Raw genomic sequence first — 17,288 nt, 5'->3', positions numbered from 1 at the left:
TCTCTGTTTTGTATTGCTTGTGTTGGGGCTGTAAGGATGTAATCATTACTCACAATTCATTCACTGATTACTCATTCTGCAATACTGTGTTCGTTACAGATTGTGGCCAACACACAGTAATGTGAAAGTAGGTTACAGTTTGGTAACATTTTATTAATGTGCTGAAAAGGACAAATCTAGCAAGTAAAAGATTACCCTGCCATTGCCCAGCCACTATGACTGGAATTCAAAACCCTGTTTATTCCTACGTTATGTGTGGTTGCTGTCCATGGTTCTGTTCTGTGCTGCCATCCAGTGGCGGGTTGAATGAGTAGCGACAGGACAGCAAAGAAAACTGCCGGCCGGAACGTTTGTTTGTTTCCAGCCGGCGTGCATTGGCAGTCACACCACTGATAATAGCGATGCAGCATCTTTTAATTTTATAGACTGCTCTGTTGTACTCGGATTTTTGTAAGTATCATTATGCTTTTTGTGCGCAATATATAAGATTTATATTTGACCGTAAGTGGTGTAATTGCAGAAAACGTGTACACAGTTAATATTCATCAATTGATTTCGTTTTTAGTTTAGCTGACTCAGTTCGGCTGTAGGCTATGTGTCATGTTAGTTCAGATAGCTTGTTTGTTAGCCAGCTAACAATTCGAATCTAGTTTATGAGCGATATGGTTAGCTGGACTAACATATCCAACAGTTAGGTTTAACTTGCTGTATGGATCAGTTGGATTCAGAGGCGAAATGTATAAGGCCCCCCAACGTATAAATGCTGCCAAAGCTTGAAAACCACAGCTCGTGCGTTACTCCCTGAATATTAAATTTACCTGCGTTATTTTTGTCTCTCTGCAGCAGTATATATTCAGCAAATGGGCTGACGGTGACTTGCCACAGATATGTCGCTGAAGGACATTCCCCGAGACGCGCTGATGCGCCCTCTATCTCGGAATGAAGTGGTGGGCATGTTGGTGAGGCTCACCATCTTTGGTGCTGCCACCTACTACAGCATCAAATGGGTGGTGGAAGCTATGGACCCTACCTCCAAGCAGAAAAGCCAGGCCAAGAAAAAGGTATGCAGATGTATCATATAGGACCGTCCACAATGGAAACAATTAAGTCCCCAGGACTTTTTCCCCCCTTCTTTGTGTAGCCTTATGTCTGACTGTACCACCTGCTGTTTACATTTATGACTAACAAAGTATTCAATCAATCAATCAATCAATCGACTGGTAAGTACCTTTAAGGAAGTGTTATGTCAGCTTGTGTGGCCATGAGAAGGCCTGGGCCGACCTAGCGGTCCGGGCACCTAGGCTGGTAACCCGACGACCTTTGCTGCGTGTCACCCATCTCTCTCTCCCCCATTTCCTGTCTTACTCTACTTACTAACTGAACTATCAAATAAGGTCAGAAAAGTTGGAGACCAGTTTTGGAGATATGGCTTATAGAGCAATGTCTTGCAGAGAAACAGTTGAGAAAACAGGCTTAAAAGGTTCACTTCTCTTAACTTAACTATTATGTTTAAGCATTTATTTAATATTTACATGTGGATTTCAGACATGCTGTAGTATGTGAAGAGTCTGCCTGTGCTATTAACTCATTTTGGATAAAAAAATAAATAAAAAACATGTTTTGATATGAAAGTGGGGGGGACTCAAACAAGGGGCTTATCTGGAAGCACATCTACGGTCTCTACCTCATTAACAAATTTGGGATCTATGAATATTCATATGCAAATATCACAGGCCTTGCACGCCACCAACCAAAGTGGTTTCAGCAAGTGTCTAATTTGCATATTGGACCATGATTGTTTCCCAGGAATTGTTATACAGTAACAGTATTACACATCTGGCTCAGATTTTGAGGAAGTACAGTGAAGCTCCTGACCTCCAGTGACAATGTGAAAGGGCGCTTTGGTGACAAGTGCAGAATAACAATATGTTTAATTAAAATCATGCATTCAAGAGCAGTTAACTGTAGAAAAGTGTAGTGGAAGTTAACTTTAACTGGGAATATAATACTGTTCTTGTCTAGTGTTGCTGCTCCCCTTAACAACTTTGCATAAACAATGTCAGGAAAATATTATTGAAGGCGAGGTTTTGTGCTATGTAATCTGCTGATGGTGTGTGTGAGAGACTGTATTGTAGGCTATATCTTGCACCACCCCTTACCCCTTATCCCTAAACTTATTTGCCATTTTTTACTATTTTGAAAAATCTTTTAAAATATTTCAAATAAGCAATCTACAAGCTCACAACGTGTCGATGTAGATCGGCTAGTTGAACTATTTAAAAAAGTTTTTCGAAATAGTACAAAAATGGTACAGAGGTTTGGGGATACGGGGTCAGAGTGCAAGATAGGGCCGTGTGTGTGTGTGTGTGTGTGTGTGTGTGAGCATTGTGGGGACTACCTTTAACGTAGAGCCTCGGTTTCGATGGGCGCAGATCAGACGCTTGTTTTACAGCGCCGGCTACTACTAGTATGGCGGTGTTATATAACCTCACAAAAACTATGCCTAACCCCAACCTCAAAAACCCTAACCTCAGTTGCAACACTATACAGAAAATATGAACAGAGGCATTACTTCTCTTAACATAACGAAAACAAAACTCACAGCAGCAATTGCGAGGCGCACGCATGCGGCTCGCGGAGCAAAGGACGAAAATCGGATCCAAACCAACAGCAGTGAGTAGAGTGACAGTCGTCATTGTGTCAATCAAGGCCTATAGCTAAAGGCAAGCTCAGTAGCCTATATTAAGCCTACTTATTGTTTTCTTTAGTTTTTAATTATACTTTGTCTTTTTATTTGTGTTCATTCAAGAATGCCATTTGTTTAATTTCGTTATACGGTATTTAGCCTCAAATGAAGGCACAGCACAGTGAGCACACAGGCCTGCACTTTGTTTTATTTATGTAAACAAAAAAGAAGTAATGCTGCACTTTGTTTTCGTTTACTCATGTTAAGAGAAGTAAGGCCTCTGTTCATATTTTCTGTATAGTGTTGCACTGATACTATTGTGTTTAATTCCTCAATTCCTCCTTTGCTCCGCGAGCCGCATGCGTGGCGCCTCGCAATTGCTGCTGTGAGTTTTGTTTTCGTTATGTTAAGAGAAGTAATGCCTCTGTTCATATTTTCTGTATAGTGTTGCACTGATACTATTGTTTAATTGCTCAATTCCTCCATTGCTCCGAGAGCCGCATGCATGCGCCTCGCAATTGCTGCTGTGAGTTTGATTGATTGAAATATGTATTAACAGTTTGCAGAATTACAGTAGGCTACAGATGAACCATCCAGATTTATCGCATGCACCTAAAAACATAATGATAACAATTAGCCACGTGTCTAACCTTACATTAGCCATGGGGTATTATGTTTAGCCTCCGAAGCACGTTTCGTTTATTATAATACTTGTTCCAAGTGATTTTTCAAACTCGTCGTGGACACATTTGACACACTACTTGTTCTTTGTTGTCTTGGCATATTCTAAAATGCAACCACACTTAAGATTTCTTTTGTGGCGGCATCACTGCAGGCTGCAGCTGTTCTGTGTGTTGACTTCCTTGTTACCACGAGTGAGGGGGAGAGGGGAGGCGGCGTTGCGAGGTGCTGCGAGGCGCGAGCATGGCTCGCGGACCAAAATGGGCCGTCTCGCTGACCACTATTCGATTCAAAATTTCAAAATCGATTCCCGTGCGTATCGATTGAACATCGATTAATCGTATATTTTAATGTATTTGTGTGCCTTTAATCTCCCCAGGCAGAGCTGCTGATGAAGCGGATTGGTGTTGAAGGTGTTAAACTTACAGAGTATGAGCTGAACATTGCATCTCAACTAGTTGATCCGCGAAGTATGAAGGTACCGTAAAAAAATATTACTGTCTTACTGTCAGTAACATGTAGTGGTGGTTAATACAGTACTCTGTCTGTTAATACAGTATTCTGTCAGTAACATGTAGAGGTGGATAATGCAGTACTCTGTCTGTTAATACAGTATTCTGTCAGTAACATGTAGAGGTGGATAATACAGTACTCTGTCTGTTAATACAGTATTCTGTCAGTAACATGTAGAGGTGGATAATGCAGTACTCTGTCTGTTAATACAGTATTCTGTCAGTAACATGTAGAGGTGGATAATACAGTACTCTGTCTGTTAATACAGTATTCTGTCAGTAACATGTAGAGGTGGATAATACAGTACTCTGTCTGTTAATACAGTATTCTGTCAGTAACATGTAGAGGTGGATAATACAGTACTCTGTCTGTTAATACAGTATTCTGTCAGTAACATGTAGAGGTGGATAATGCAGTACTCTGTCTGTTAATACAGTATTCTGTCAGTAACATGTAGAGGTGGATAATGCAGTACTCTGTCTGTTAATACAGTATTCTGTCAGTAACATGTAGAGGTGGATAATGCAGTACTCTGTCTGTTAATACAGTATTCTGTCAGTAACATGTAGAGGTGGATAATGCAGTACTCTCCGGACACACATTGCTAGCTTGCTAGAATTCTTCCTCCAAATGCTTCTTTCCTGGGCCTCTTCTTCGCAGTCTCCCATTCAGTGTTAAAGGTATATTCAGTGATTTCACTCAAAAAACCTTAGGTTTCGTTTTTGGCTGTGGGACCCAGCCTTTCGTCCAATCAGGATAGAGAGTCAAAAACGAAACCTAAGGTTTTTTGACCCCCAGGGGTTAACTGGGGACAGGGAGGAACTCCTTATATGGCCAGCACACTATATAGTAGGGAGGATTATCACAACAAAACAAAAAAATAAGTGATATTTGAATTAAGTGAAATCACTGAATATACCTTTAATGTTGATCTGGATCCAAAGAACACATTTGGAAACGTGTACACATCTCTTACAGGTCTCCTGGAGAGACATAGCTGGCCTGGATGAGGTAATCCATGAGCTGCAGGACACGGTTATCCTACCGTTCCAGAAGAGACACCTATTGGCTGGATCCAAACTATTTCAGCCCCCTAAAGGTACTGTATGCATGGCATCTAGAGACAAAATGGGGGTTATAGATGTAATGCTATAAGGTCACTAGCTGGAATGCTTAGAATAGCAGAACAGATCTCTTCTCAGCTTCGGCCATATACTGTACTTAACACGTATTGTGCTAAGGACATGTACACACGTCATTGGTCATACTGTATATGTGAAAAGTTGATATTTGTGACATGCAGATGCAAAGATGATGCCCCAAGTTGTCCATAGAGGTGCAATATTGTGAGTTTATCATCATTAAATGCAACCAGATAGGATTATATTCCTCATGAATAGGGTAGGGAGGTCTATGAACGGAAACTTTATAGACTAAGACGAGATAAAGGCATTAGAGGTAATGTTAAGATAAACGGTAATGTTAAACATAATGTTTTTTTCTTTTCCTTCCCAGGTGTCTTACTGTTTGGCCCGCCGGGGTGTGGGAAGACTATGATTGCCAAGGCAACAGCAAAAGCCTCTGGTTGCCAGTTCATCAATCTGCAGGCCTCCACATTGACAGACAAGTGGTATGGCGAATCTCAGAAGCTCACCGCTGCCGTTTTCTCATTGGCTGCCAAAATCCAGCCCTGCATAATCTTTGTTGATGAAATTGGTGAGTTTCTAGCCACCACACTACCAAAACTGGATCTGTGACACAAAGTATTAGGGCTTATGTTTGATCTGCTGGAATTTGAGTGTTGTTATTTTTTATTTTATACAGCTATTGCGTTGTTAAATCTGGAGTTGCGTTCTCCTCTTCAATGCAAGAACGAATGTTACCTTGAATTGCAGGTGTAGACAGTAGTACCAGTTGAATAGCCTACTAATGAAATAGTGTGCCTAGCACACTTCATTTGTATTCATTGGCAGGTCTATTGTTAGGTGTGAATTGCCTCGAAACTATGGCTTACAGCCATCCATTATCACCTCAAGAAAGACATCGATAGTTGAGGGATACTATTATACTGGTCTAAATTGTTTAATGTTTTAATTTCAGGCAAATTGAGACGGTAATTTGAGCCCATGCATCACATTTTAGGGGGCTGCATGTAATTCTGAGAGAGCATTAGTCCGCCCGACATGCGTCTGTATGTCGGACTAGCGTCTGCTCCAGTGCTTGCGGTTATGGTTAGGTTAGAAGATGAGGTGGGTTGTCGTTTGTCGGACCAATGACTAGTCTGAACAACGTACTGCACCCCAAATTCTAACATGTTATTTATGTATATTTGTATGCATGTATATTTTAATGGTGTGGCCTACATCAAACACTGCAGCAGATTCTCAAATATTATAGGTGCTCTGTCCTTGAGTCTGCCTTGGGAGCTGTGTCAAGTCACTACCCCCCGACTTTATCTAGTTTATGTTTCTTTCCCTTTGTTTCTTGGGGTTATGGTGCAGAATGAAAACACTCTTGTAAACAAAGCAACGCCGTACAGTACATTGAATTACAATATAGTTCTTGCTGTTAGATTCATTCCTGAGGAACCGCTCCTGTATGGACCATGAGGCCACAGCCATGATGAAAGCCCAGTTTATGAGCCTGTGGGATGGACTTGATACTGCTGCCATCAGCCAGGTAATAGAACCCCTGTTATCACATCCACTCTAGCCCAGGTGCTAGACAAACGGTAATACAGGAAGGAAAAATAGATTCCGCAACACTGATTAAATGATCAATGACAAAACAAATTCAAGGTACCTGAGGCACATGCAAAAACACAGGGCAGAGAAAGCAACAACATTCAAAATTACAAACTAGTAAGAGATAAGAGATAAAGCCATCATCACCAGTGGGACCATTACTCCCATGGTCAGGTCCTCGATAGCTGCAGCATTCACAAGTTTCACCAGAAACTGCTTTTCTTTCACTATGTTATGATTGGGACTTTCTGTCACTGTTGACATTTTGAGGTTTTCATAGTAGTGCAAAGCGGCGTCGGAGTCGCTCATGTTGTAGCCAAAACCAGCCACAGCCACTCCGTCACAGTGGTGGAGGTGCATCGAAGACTCACTTCCATTCACATTATCGGATATGGGAGAGTTGCACAACCTCACTTATATCGCCTAGTAGTTTTAGTAGGTAGAGTATATCTGTGGTCAGGGCAGGAAAACATCTTTGTACACCAGGCACAGTGGCTTCTTGAACTGGAACCTTGAATGTTAATTCCGAGCAACCTAAAAAATGTACTAACATTTTGCTGGTGGCTAGTGTAAACCTTTTCCCCCCATGGTATGATCTTTGTTCTGGCAGGTGATGGTGATGGGCGCTACAAACCGACCCCAGGATGTAGACCCAGCCATTTTACGCAGGATGCCCACAACGTTCCATGTTGGCTTGCCGGTAAAACATTCACAATATGATTCCAATTCATTATGAATTTGTTACGTCAACAGTGAACAATGACCTTTCAATCACAATGACCTGTATGGTAGTTTCAAAGACTCGCCTACTGTCTCCTTTCCACAGAGCATGAGACAAAGACAGGAGATTCTGAAGCTGATTTTGGCAGGAGAAAACGTATGTCTTCTCTCAGTTAGTTTAATCATTAAATTAAAAATTCACATTCTATCTGACAAGAGAACATGATATTATGGGGAAAACCATATAGTGGTATAACCTTTTTTCCCCATTTAAATCACTTCTTTTTGTTCTTTTTGTCCTTCTGCCCCTCTCATTTCCAGCTGAGCAACGCCATCAACCTGAAGGAGATTGCGGAGAAGACAGACGGCTACTCAGGCAGTGACCTCAGAGAGCTTTGCAGAGATGCTGCCATGTACCGCGTTCGTGACTATGTGCGCAAGGAACAGATGAGACAGATAGCTCAACAGTTTCAGGATGACGATGATGAGGAAAAGTATGAATTCATAATAACTCATCCCTACCCATCCACCAATGCTTCTCTATATTTCTTTAAGCCAGTGGCATTAAATATCAGCATGTACTTTTTTGGAAGAGAAATCTATCTCTCCATCTCAGTGCTGTAATGGCTTTTTGGTCATTTTATTTTGAAGTCTGAAATGAAAGCCTGTTTCTGAACCAATCAGAGCGGCCTATACCTTTCAGGCTATGGGACGTTTTAATCTCTCAATCATTGCACCTGTGTGTGTAGCAGACACTACTGTTTGTTCACAAGTGACAGAGACAGCCAGCCAAGCATATAACCTATAATGTATTCAGATACTTATTTTAGCGTGCTGATTTAGTTTAAAATGACTAATACACTGTCTGGATGTCATGTTGAAAGAGATTAAAAACAGAGTAGTTCTGTAATCAAAATCAGCTGTGTTTGGAGGAACATGCAGCTATGCGAATCAAACGGGTGAATGAAATTACGATTCATTTATATTAATTTATAAGCACTTGTTTTGGGTCGTGCTGCTGCCTCCATTATGTGTGTTGGCTCTCTGAAATTCTCTCTTCCTTCCTTCCTTGACTTCCTTATTGACTTCCCATTGTACCGCCTCCAGCACCGGGACTGGCTAGCTGAGACAGAGCAGATCAGAGGCAGGAACGTAGGGACGTGCTAAAAAACGGCTTCTCCTAGAGATAACTAGTGTCAGACCTTTTTACTACTTGGTCTTTATTGTATAACTGATTTTGAAGCCAATACTTCACTTTTCAGTGATTCATGAGTATAACCTTTGAGCTCTTGTGCCCTCCCGCAACCCCATCTCTTCCCTCAGACCCCTGGATGAGGATCGCCTACGACCGGTTACCCAACTGGATCTGCTCTTTGGCCTCGACAAGATGAGGGAGTCCAAACAGGCCACTGCTGTCATGGGGACAAACGTGTCAGAGGTTCCACTGGACTGAGCAGAATCAAAACCGCTAGAGTAACCAGGTACAGTTATTATATGCACTGAACAGGTGCTGCTGGACTTCCCTTTGAGAAACAAAACCAATAAATACTTTAAACACCAAGTACAGTATAATGTTTGGGATGTTGTCGTGGTGACAAGCACCTGATATGACATGATACCTTAACATTGTGAAGGGTTTTTTTTTCTCAACAACTTTTATTTTGAGAAGGCGCACTTTTGAAGAAAACAAAAATACAACAAACCACCACACATCAGAGAGGGACATAACTTCCTTTAAGAAGAAACAGATGGGTACAGTATGCGCCTACGTGGTTACCAGAGGTTTTCCCACCAGGAGCTGCCATGAACTCCTGGGCAATATTTGAATCACATACCCACAGCCTTATTTAGTTTCGAAGGAGAAAATAAATCTGTGCAGCGAACATGGCGGTTATGTTCAGCATGTTGAGTTCCTGCTGCTGGGGAATTCAGTCATTCACTGCGGAAGCCTATTTTGCCTGCACTTATTGGAAAGCTTATTTCCTTATCAGTTAACAGCCCAAAGTGTTATCAGAGATCACCCTCTCATCTGTGTTATCATTGCTTTCACACAGGGCAAATAAATGCTGGCTATGTGATAAATCATATATATGTATATACAGTATATAGTTGAGATTCTGCTGTAAAAGGGAGGCAACACATTGAGGAAAAAACAGCCGTATAGCAATCTACCGTCCCTAAGAATAATCGTAATGCTACTATGCTACTTTTGACTTCCAATATGTACCGGTACACATTTCAATGCTTAAATATATATCGTGTTTGCAAAAAGAAAAGGAGAAAAAGCTCTAGAAGCCCTGGGTCACTTGATATCCTTGGAGCACATCAAGACGGATATAAATGAGGGATGCTGCTATAGGTATTTACTTGGCTTAATCCTTCCAGAGATTGTTTTCTTTGGACTTAAGAACAATGCTTTCTGAATGACGTCTTCCTAACAGTTCAAGTTACCGGTATGTTCATGAGCGGAGGAGGAAATCTACTGTGTACACACACACACACACACACACACACACTGTACATACACACGCACACACATTTGTTTTTTATTGGACATGGCCCAAAATTATCATTTTCATAGTATGTTTTTTTGTTTTTTGTTTATTTTTTTGTTTCCTGTTGAAAGTAATGTTAATCTTTTATGTTTAACTGCTACATTAAACGCACAATTTTCCGTCTCCACACCCAGAGCAACACTGCTGGATATGGATATGTGTTATGATATTATATACCAATTGAATGTTATCTGTAGATGTAGGCCCTGCAGGTCCAAATGTTCCTTCCGGTATATTGGCATTTGGATCTCAATTCAAAGGTTCAGATGTTTTCATTATTTATTTCTGGTTTGCGAGGATACTCAATCTGTACTAGCACAAGACAGTTTCGGGAAGATATTGAAACGATCTGTGTGTGTGGCTGTGCATGTAATGTGTGTGTTTGCAAATTACAGAATACAGTACGCAGGCTTGAGACATGGATCTGAGCACTGAACAGAAAAATGAAACCAGGCTCTCTTAACTTGAGCATAACTTTAATGTTCAGAATACTGTATCATGGAGTGGTTGATACATAATATCACCTCCAAAGGCGGCAAATGTAATGATTATCACTAATGGTACTAAAAATATAAGTACATATAAATAAATAAATAAATAAGCATTCTGCATTGTAAATGCCGAATGTTCCCCAAATGCCATTTTATAGTCTATAAATCACTAATAGTAAAGCTCCCATCTTTCCCCCTTGTACAAAGCTGAAGTGACTGAAATGTTTAATTCTCTTATAAATCCTAACTTGTGATTTATATTTTTAGGCAGATTGGAAAACTAAAGCCTAATTTATTTATTTATAGTTCATCGCTCACAACAGAGGTTTTTAAGCAATTGCGATGCGACTCCCCAAAATGCTCAAATGTTAACGTTGATATTTTTTATAATTGTGTTGTCCTATGGAGAGCAATGGATTTTAATGGGAACAAATGCCATTTAAAACTTTTTTTTAATTATATACTATTTTCTCATAACAAAACATTTAGAAGAAACTACTCTTCTGAGAATCTATATAAAAAAATATCTGAATGCAAAAAATATGGTTTTAAAATTGCAACTAAATGGTCAACACTTTTAAATTGAATATACCCTAATAGATGTTGCCAGATAATGTTTTGAAAAGCTATTTAATGCGGTTTTGTAACACCATTGAGTGGATTTGTACTTGATCATACCAGCATTGTCACACACACAGAACAGATTTTAATCATTTACCTTGGTGTCTTTCATAAAGGACTTTGTTATTGTATATTGTAAAGTAAGATTATTGTGCCATTACCCTTATACAGAATCCCTTATCAAGTTGACTATGCCTCCATGACGGAATCTGTCACTTCTTCTTCAGTATCCAACTGAAAATGGTTGGTATTTGTTAGCTTCCACACATTTTAGTCATGTTGGTGTCTCTAGAATACTGTCAAATCACCAGTTTGCCAGAAAGAGATTGATGACAAATGCTTTATCTTCTGCATTCTGTACAGTGTACACAAATCATCTAATTATTTGTCATAATATGGCCAACTGCCGTAATATGGCAGATAATGGTCGCAGAAGGGACATTTCACGCTTTGATACCCAACCACATGCCCACACAGATGGATCAACCCACAGCCACTCTAGTTGTAGTAATGAACACGAGTCACCACTGTGAGGTGCTTGTGCTCCACTGCCCAGTATTGAAGGTATCTGCGTCAGCTTCAGTTGTAGATTACATGATGTGCATACTGTAGGAACAGCTTTGATATACTGTAAAAAGTGTGAATATTGGAAACACCTGCATAATATGATTGATGTTTCTGTCAGCAAGTTATTCAGCAAACTGAGATTAAGGCATAGAGATAAGATGAACTGTTCCTGCATAGAAATTGGGTCTTTACAGAACACACAATATTTAAGATTAATGAATGGGTCAAATAGCCCATGAAAGCATCTTAAATTGCACTGATCCTGTGCATCAGTTATTTTTGGATGGACAGTTGGACACCATCCAGCTGACACAAGATATGTATTTAATTGTCTATTTGCTGTCATGTAAATTGTGTGTTGAATATGTAAAATGTATTTATTTGCCTTTCAACAGAAATAAAAAGCTAAATAGAGCTTTTTCTTCTTCTGGCATCATTGCACCACAAGCCCACTTAGACAAATTATTGTTCTATTAAAAGATAGAATCTGTCAGATCAGGAGGGACAGGATCTGTCACATCCTGTCCTTCAGTTACGTCACACCCCTCTTCACACTCATCTAGTATGGCATGTTTGTTAAGAAAAATATTCTACCCTTCTTGACACCTTGCTTGTTGTCGATTCTAAGAATATTGTCTCGGCACATAATTGACCCTATGTAAGAGAGCAAGGTTAATAGCAATGAGATTGGTGGATGGTGTTTATTTTATTATTATTTTGCATCGCTGGGGAGCTTGCCCAGTACACATTCTGGTATGGGCTGCTGCCAAACAACTCATCTGGATTAATTGTGGTGGGGTTAACTGTATTGCTCCATAACAGAATAATATAAGTAATACAACTTTAGTGGCATTACCTGTGTTTAAATGTGACCTATTTTCAGGGGGGGTTTCCAGTACAACATATCACCCTGGACTATAGACCGATTCCGTACCGGTTTCATGGTCGCAGCCTACGTATTTCCTGTAGGCGGACTCGACGTAGCTGCGGGGGTAAAACCCTCACCAGACGCACCTCTTCCACTACAGTGAACGGCAGAGTGACTGATGTTAGTTTGCCTCAAACTTTACTCCTTTACCTGCTTTTTTACTAACACTAACATTACAAAGATGCCCAGAACATCGAGATGAACCTGTGTAGTTTATGGCTGCTCCAACAGTAGTGGCAACATAACAAATAAAATAAAACGGAATGTCTAATATCCACCGCGATGGCTGAGACCAGAGCCATTGAGTAATGGTTGAGACAAAGCAGTGAAAGATACATAACGCCAGTCTTACCCAATACCAAATATTTCTGTTTTATTAACACAAGGCTGCTGTACTTTATACCTCATACTTTAAATGCTTAGTATGAGGTATAAAATACAGCAGCCTTGTGTTCATAAAACAGAAAGATTGGGTATTGGGTAAGACTGAAATTATGTATCTTGCAGGATTCTTCGCTGCTTTGTCTCAACCATTACTCAATGGCTCTGGTCTCAGCCATCGCGGTGGATATTAGACATTCCGTTTTATTTTATTTGTTATGTTGCCACTACTGTTGGAGCAGCCATAAACTACACAGGTTCATCTCGATGTTCTGGGCATCTTTGTAATGTTAGTGTTAGTAAAAAAGCAGGTAAAGGAGTAAAGTTTGAGGCAAACTAACATCAGTCACTCTGCCGTTCACTGTAGTGGAAGATGTGCGCCTGGTGAGGGTTTTACCCCCGCAGCTACGTCGAGTCCGCCTACAGGAAATACGTAGGCTGCGACCATGAAACCGGTACGGAATCGGTCTATAGCTCCATTCTTGGGTCTGATAGATCTTTGTTGATCACGTGGGCACATTATTTTATTGTAGCAGCAACAGCAGTTCGAATGAAACGCAGGATATGTACATGTAAGAGTAGAGAGATGATATATGCTGTACAGTGTATGAGGATGATGATAAAATAAACTAGAAATGCACTCTTTTTTTTATAAGTAAATTTTATTCAAAGAGTTAGATCATGTGCAGTTTTCACAGAAAGAGAATACGACTCTTTTTTTACATTTTCTCCCACAACTCCCTTCCCAGTCCTCCCCACCCACCCACCATCTTTCCCCATGAGGCCAGACATACAAACAACATACAAACACAGGTATATAAAAAAAAAAACAATAATTTGAGTACAAAGCAATACACACAACATACAGTATATAGAGGCATAAAACCAATGGGTAGATAAGATACTAAGACACAAAGAAAGGGATCACATGGTTATGGTTAATAAACAACTTCAATGGGGGGTAAGATTAACAATAATACAAACGGGTAAATAAAAATAAAACAAAGTAATATTAAATAAAAATAATTATATATATATATATATATATAAATAAATAAAAACTATATATATATACATATAAAGAGATAAAACGCTTAATTGGCTCATTTCTCAACTCATGTGTAATGATTTCTGACATATTATGCTATATATATTGCACCAGGTAGAGATCCGCACACCAACACCATGTGTCTTCAGTCAGGTGAAAGTGATTCTAAACTGCTTACATACGATATTAAAGGTTGCCAATGGTTGTAAAATTTGTCAGAGGACCCTCGAATTGTGAATTTGATCTTTTCAAGTTTCAGAAAGGACATAACATCAATCAACCATGATTTAGCAGAGGGATTGGACTCAGCCTTCCACTGTAAAAGTATCCTCCTGCGGGCGATTAATGAGGCGAAGGCAATAACATTAAGTTGCTTTCTGGGTAAAACTACATCCTCCTCCGGGATTCCAAAAATTGCAATTTGGGGGCAAGGCAAAATGGTTGTCTCCAGCACTTCAGAAATTATGTCACAGAAACCTCTTTGACACCTCTTGTCGAGGTGCCAACTTGCGCCTTGCACACAAGTAGGCCATACATGGAGCTTGTTTATTAGGCCCGTGGTGGTCTTCCATGTTTCAGAGCCATAGAGCAGGACGGTCTTCACATTGGTGTTGAAGATCCGTAGCTTGGTGTTGTTAGAGAGCTGTTTGGATAGCCAGATCGGTCGCAAGATCCTAAATGCCAACTGTGCTTTGCTGATTCTAAGCTCTATATCCCTGTCTGCTCCTCCATCCCTGCTGATGTTGCTCCCTAGATAGGTTCCAGATCTTCTATGGCCTCTCCTCCAAGTGTGATGGAGTTTCCAGTGTGAGGAGTTGCCCCTCTTTGTTTTTAACTGGTCGGCTGATAGTCCTGTTCTTCCCCGCCAGTTGCCTTGTGATCCTGTAAAGGTCTTTCATGTTCCGCTGTCCAGCTGCTACCTCTTAGGCCATATTGTGAGGTCCCTTTTTGTTCAGTTTCGTTCCCGCGTCATGGGCACTACACATTCAATGCATTTTTTCATAGATAATACCCTTCTGGACTTTGGGTTAAAGGTTCTACTCATAATATCCTGCAGTATTTTGTCACAGGCCAGAAATGTATATAAAAGTATATAACCAAAAAACAAAAATCTTGTGCTGCTATTTTTGCTTGTAAAATGTGTTATATTGATTTTGGCAACACAAAATCTTTCTCAAATGTCATAAATACCTAACATCTGAAACAAGTACTGGTGCCATAGTTTACTCATATGTGAATCTAGATCATGAAATGTAGCAAATTTGTTAAAGAAAATGCTTCAACTTAAGTGATTGGCACACAGCACATGAAGCATACACATAGGCCCAAAAGCTTATATTTCATACATAATAAATGTCACAACCTACTGTGTAATGAAAGGTAGAAAAGAAAAGCAGTGCACCTCGGCCCACAAAGGCTACAAATCTATCAAATTTTTACCACACCCCCCTAAATTGTATAATGCAAAAAATGGACAAGACTAAAGACAAATGCAATAAAGGTCAGAATTATTACAACATACATTTATTCAACATTTATTCAAGTATCACAAAGTGTCACAGCATCTGACATTAATGTACAGCTGGCGACCTTTGGGGTCGCCATCGCGACCTCAATGGCTGCTAACTAAAACAGTTTTGGCTGTAAAACCAGATGAGCTACACATGCAAACTTTGTGTCTGTCATGTTTTTGGACCATTACAAACGCGTTGGAATGTTTATCATTATGATTGGGTGTCTGGAACCCTATGGCTATGTGAAAATGAGTGAATTTTTGAAATGTTTGACAAACGTGGTGTCTATTTTAAACACATTGAAATGCTCTGATGTATGATTACATCTATCTAGAACACTCTAATATACACATTCCTATTGTTACAGATAGGAGTATTAAATAATGAATGCACAAAATCTCTGTACGTGCATATACACGTCCATCTAGTAGACGTATCTCGAAAATCGTTCAACCGACCAACTTCAAACTTGGCATGTGCGTTGCTGCTGACTCCAGGTACATTTTTATGTCTGATGTCGAGTTGATTGGATAGGTAGTTGTCCATAACCACCTACAGTATGTACGCCCAATCGCCCATACATAGGTGTTGGCGTAACAGTATAGTATAGTATAGTAATAGTATAGTATAGATCTAGTCTAATGCCTTCATTAGAGCTATGGGACTGTTGTCTTCCTGCGCTCGCATGAAATGCAGACCAGCCTCTCCTCTGTTGCGGAAATATGTATACGTTTTACCTATACTCACCAATACAAAGCCTACTTTCCACTCCCCACCACATGTATAAAATCGTCACTCACCATCTCACCGATGGTGAGTGACTACATTGGCCCCCTTCAGTTTGCATACCAGGTGGACATTGGGTTTGATGATGTCATCTATTCTACATGCTAAACAAGGCATTCATACACCTTGACACCCTGGGCAATACAGTTAGAATCATGCTTTTTTTTAACTTCTCCAATGTCTTCAAAACTATCCAGTCACAGCTGCTTGCAGAAGCTTGTGTTGATGGGGGGGGGGGGGGGGGGTGGGCATGGTTTGGTGGCATGGATCTAAGATCTAATAATCTCTGGGGCAGACTGCAGTATGTGAGACTGCAGGGTTGTCTGTTCAGAGGTGCTGGTGTACATCACGGGCACTCCCCACCTTACCTTCTCACCCTATAGACGAATTCAGAAACGGGTCTCATGTCATGGTCGCAGCTTACATTGAGATTAACCTGTTTAGTTTATTCTCCAGCAGTAGTGGTAACGTTCCAAAAAACAAAACAACCGGAATGTTAAAATATCCACCACGGGGTCTGAGACCAGAGCCATTGAGTCATTTAAATGCTACTTTAAATGCTTAGTATGACCTTTCACTGCTTCGTCTCAACCATTACTCAATGGCTCTGGTCTCAGACCCCACGGTGGATATTTTGACATTCGTTTTTTTTCTTTTCTTTTTTGAATGTTGCCATTGCTGTTCAAGCAGCCATAAACTAAACGGGTTCATCTCGATGTTCTGGGCATCTTTGTAATGTTAGTGTTAGTAAAAAGCAGGTAAAAGAGTAACGTTTGACTTGAGGCAGACTAACATCAGTCACTCTACCGTTCACTGTAGTAGAAGAGGTGCGCCTGGTGAGGGTTTAAACCAGGGGGGCAGTCAGCCAGATATTTCGTGAAGCCTCATTTGAAATCGGTAGTTCATATAATGGCCTGTTGTGGCGCTGGACCGGACCCAAAAAGCCCCATAGCTCCATAGAGGCCCATGTATTTTGGCCCAACTTCACCTAGACTGTATTACCTTAATAAACATGGTCATGAATACTTTCTTCTTCCAGTCACTAGTTTAAAG

At 40.3% G+C, this 17,288-nt stretch overlaps 1 protein-coding gene across 1 annotated transcript; it reads left to right on the top strand.

The window, feature by feature from the left end:
• The first annotated feature begins 363 nt into the window (after positions 1–363).
• atad1a (ATPase family AAA domain containing 1a) lies at positions 364–11,954 on the top strand. The gene is made up of 10 exons (XM_083783743.1): positions 364–450; positions 844–1,061; positions 3,747–3,845; positions 4,859–4,979; positions 5,396–5,596; positions 6,453–6,559; positions 7,235–7,324; positions 7,451–7,501; positions 7,666–7,838; positions 8,668–11,954. Exons 2-10 carry the CDS (start codon positions 888–890, stop codon positions 8,795–8,797), a joined length of 1,146 nt encoding a protein of 381 aa, XP_083639869.1. The 5' UTR covers positions 364–450; positions 844–887; the 3' UTR covers positions 8,798–11,954.
• The last annotated feature ends 5,334 nt before the right edge of the window (positions 11,955–17,288 follow it).

This window comes from Protomyctophum parallelum (genome assembly GCF_964188405.1).
Source record: "Protomyctophum parallelum genome assembly, chromosome: 15".
NCBI lineage: Eukaryota > Metazoa > Chordata > Actinopteri > Myctophiformes > Myctophidae > Protomyctophum > Protomyctophum parallelum.
The sequence above is the reverse complement of the archived record's forward strand: the minus strand, read 5'-3'. Positions and strand labels throughout refer to the sequence as shown.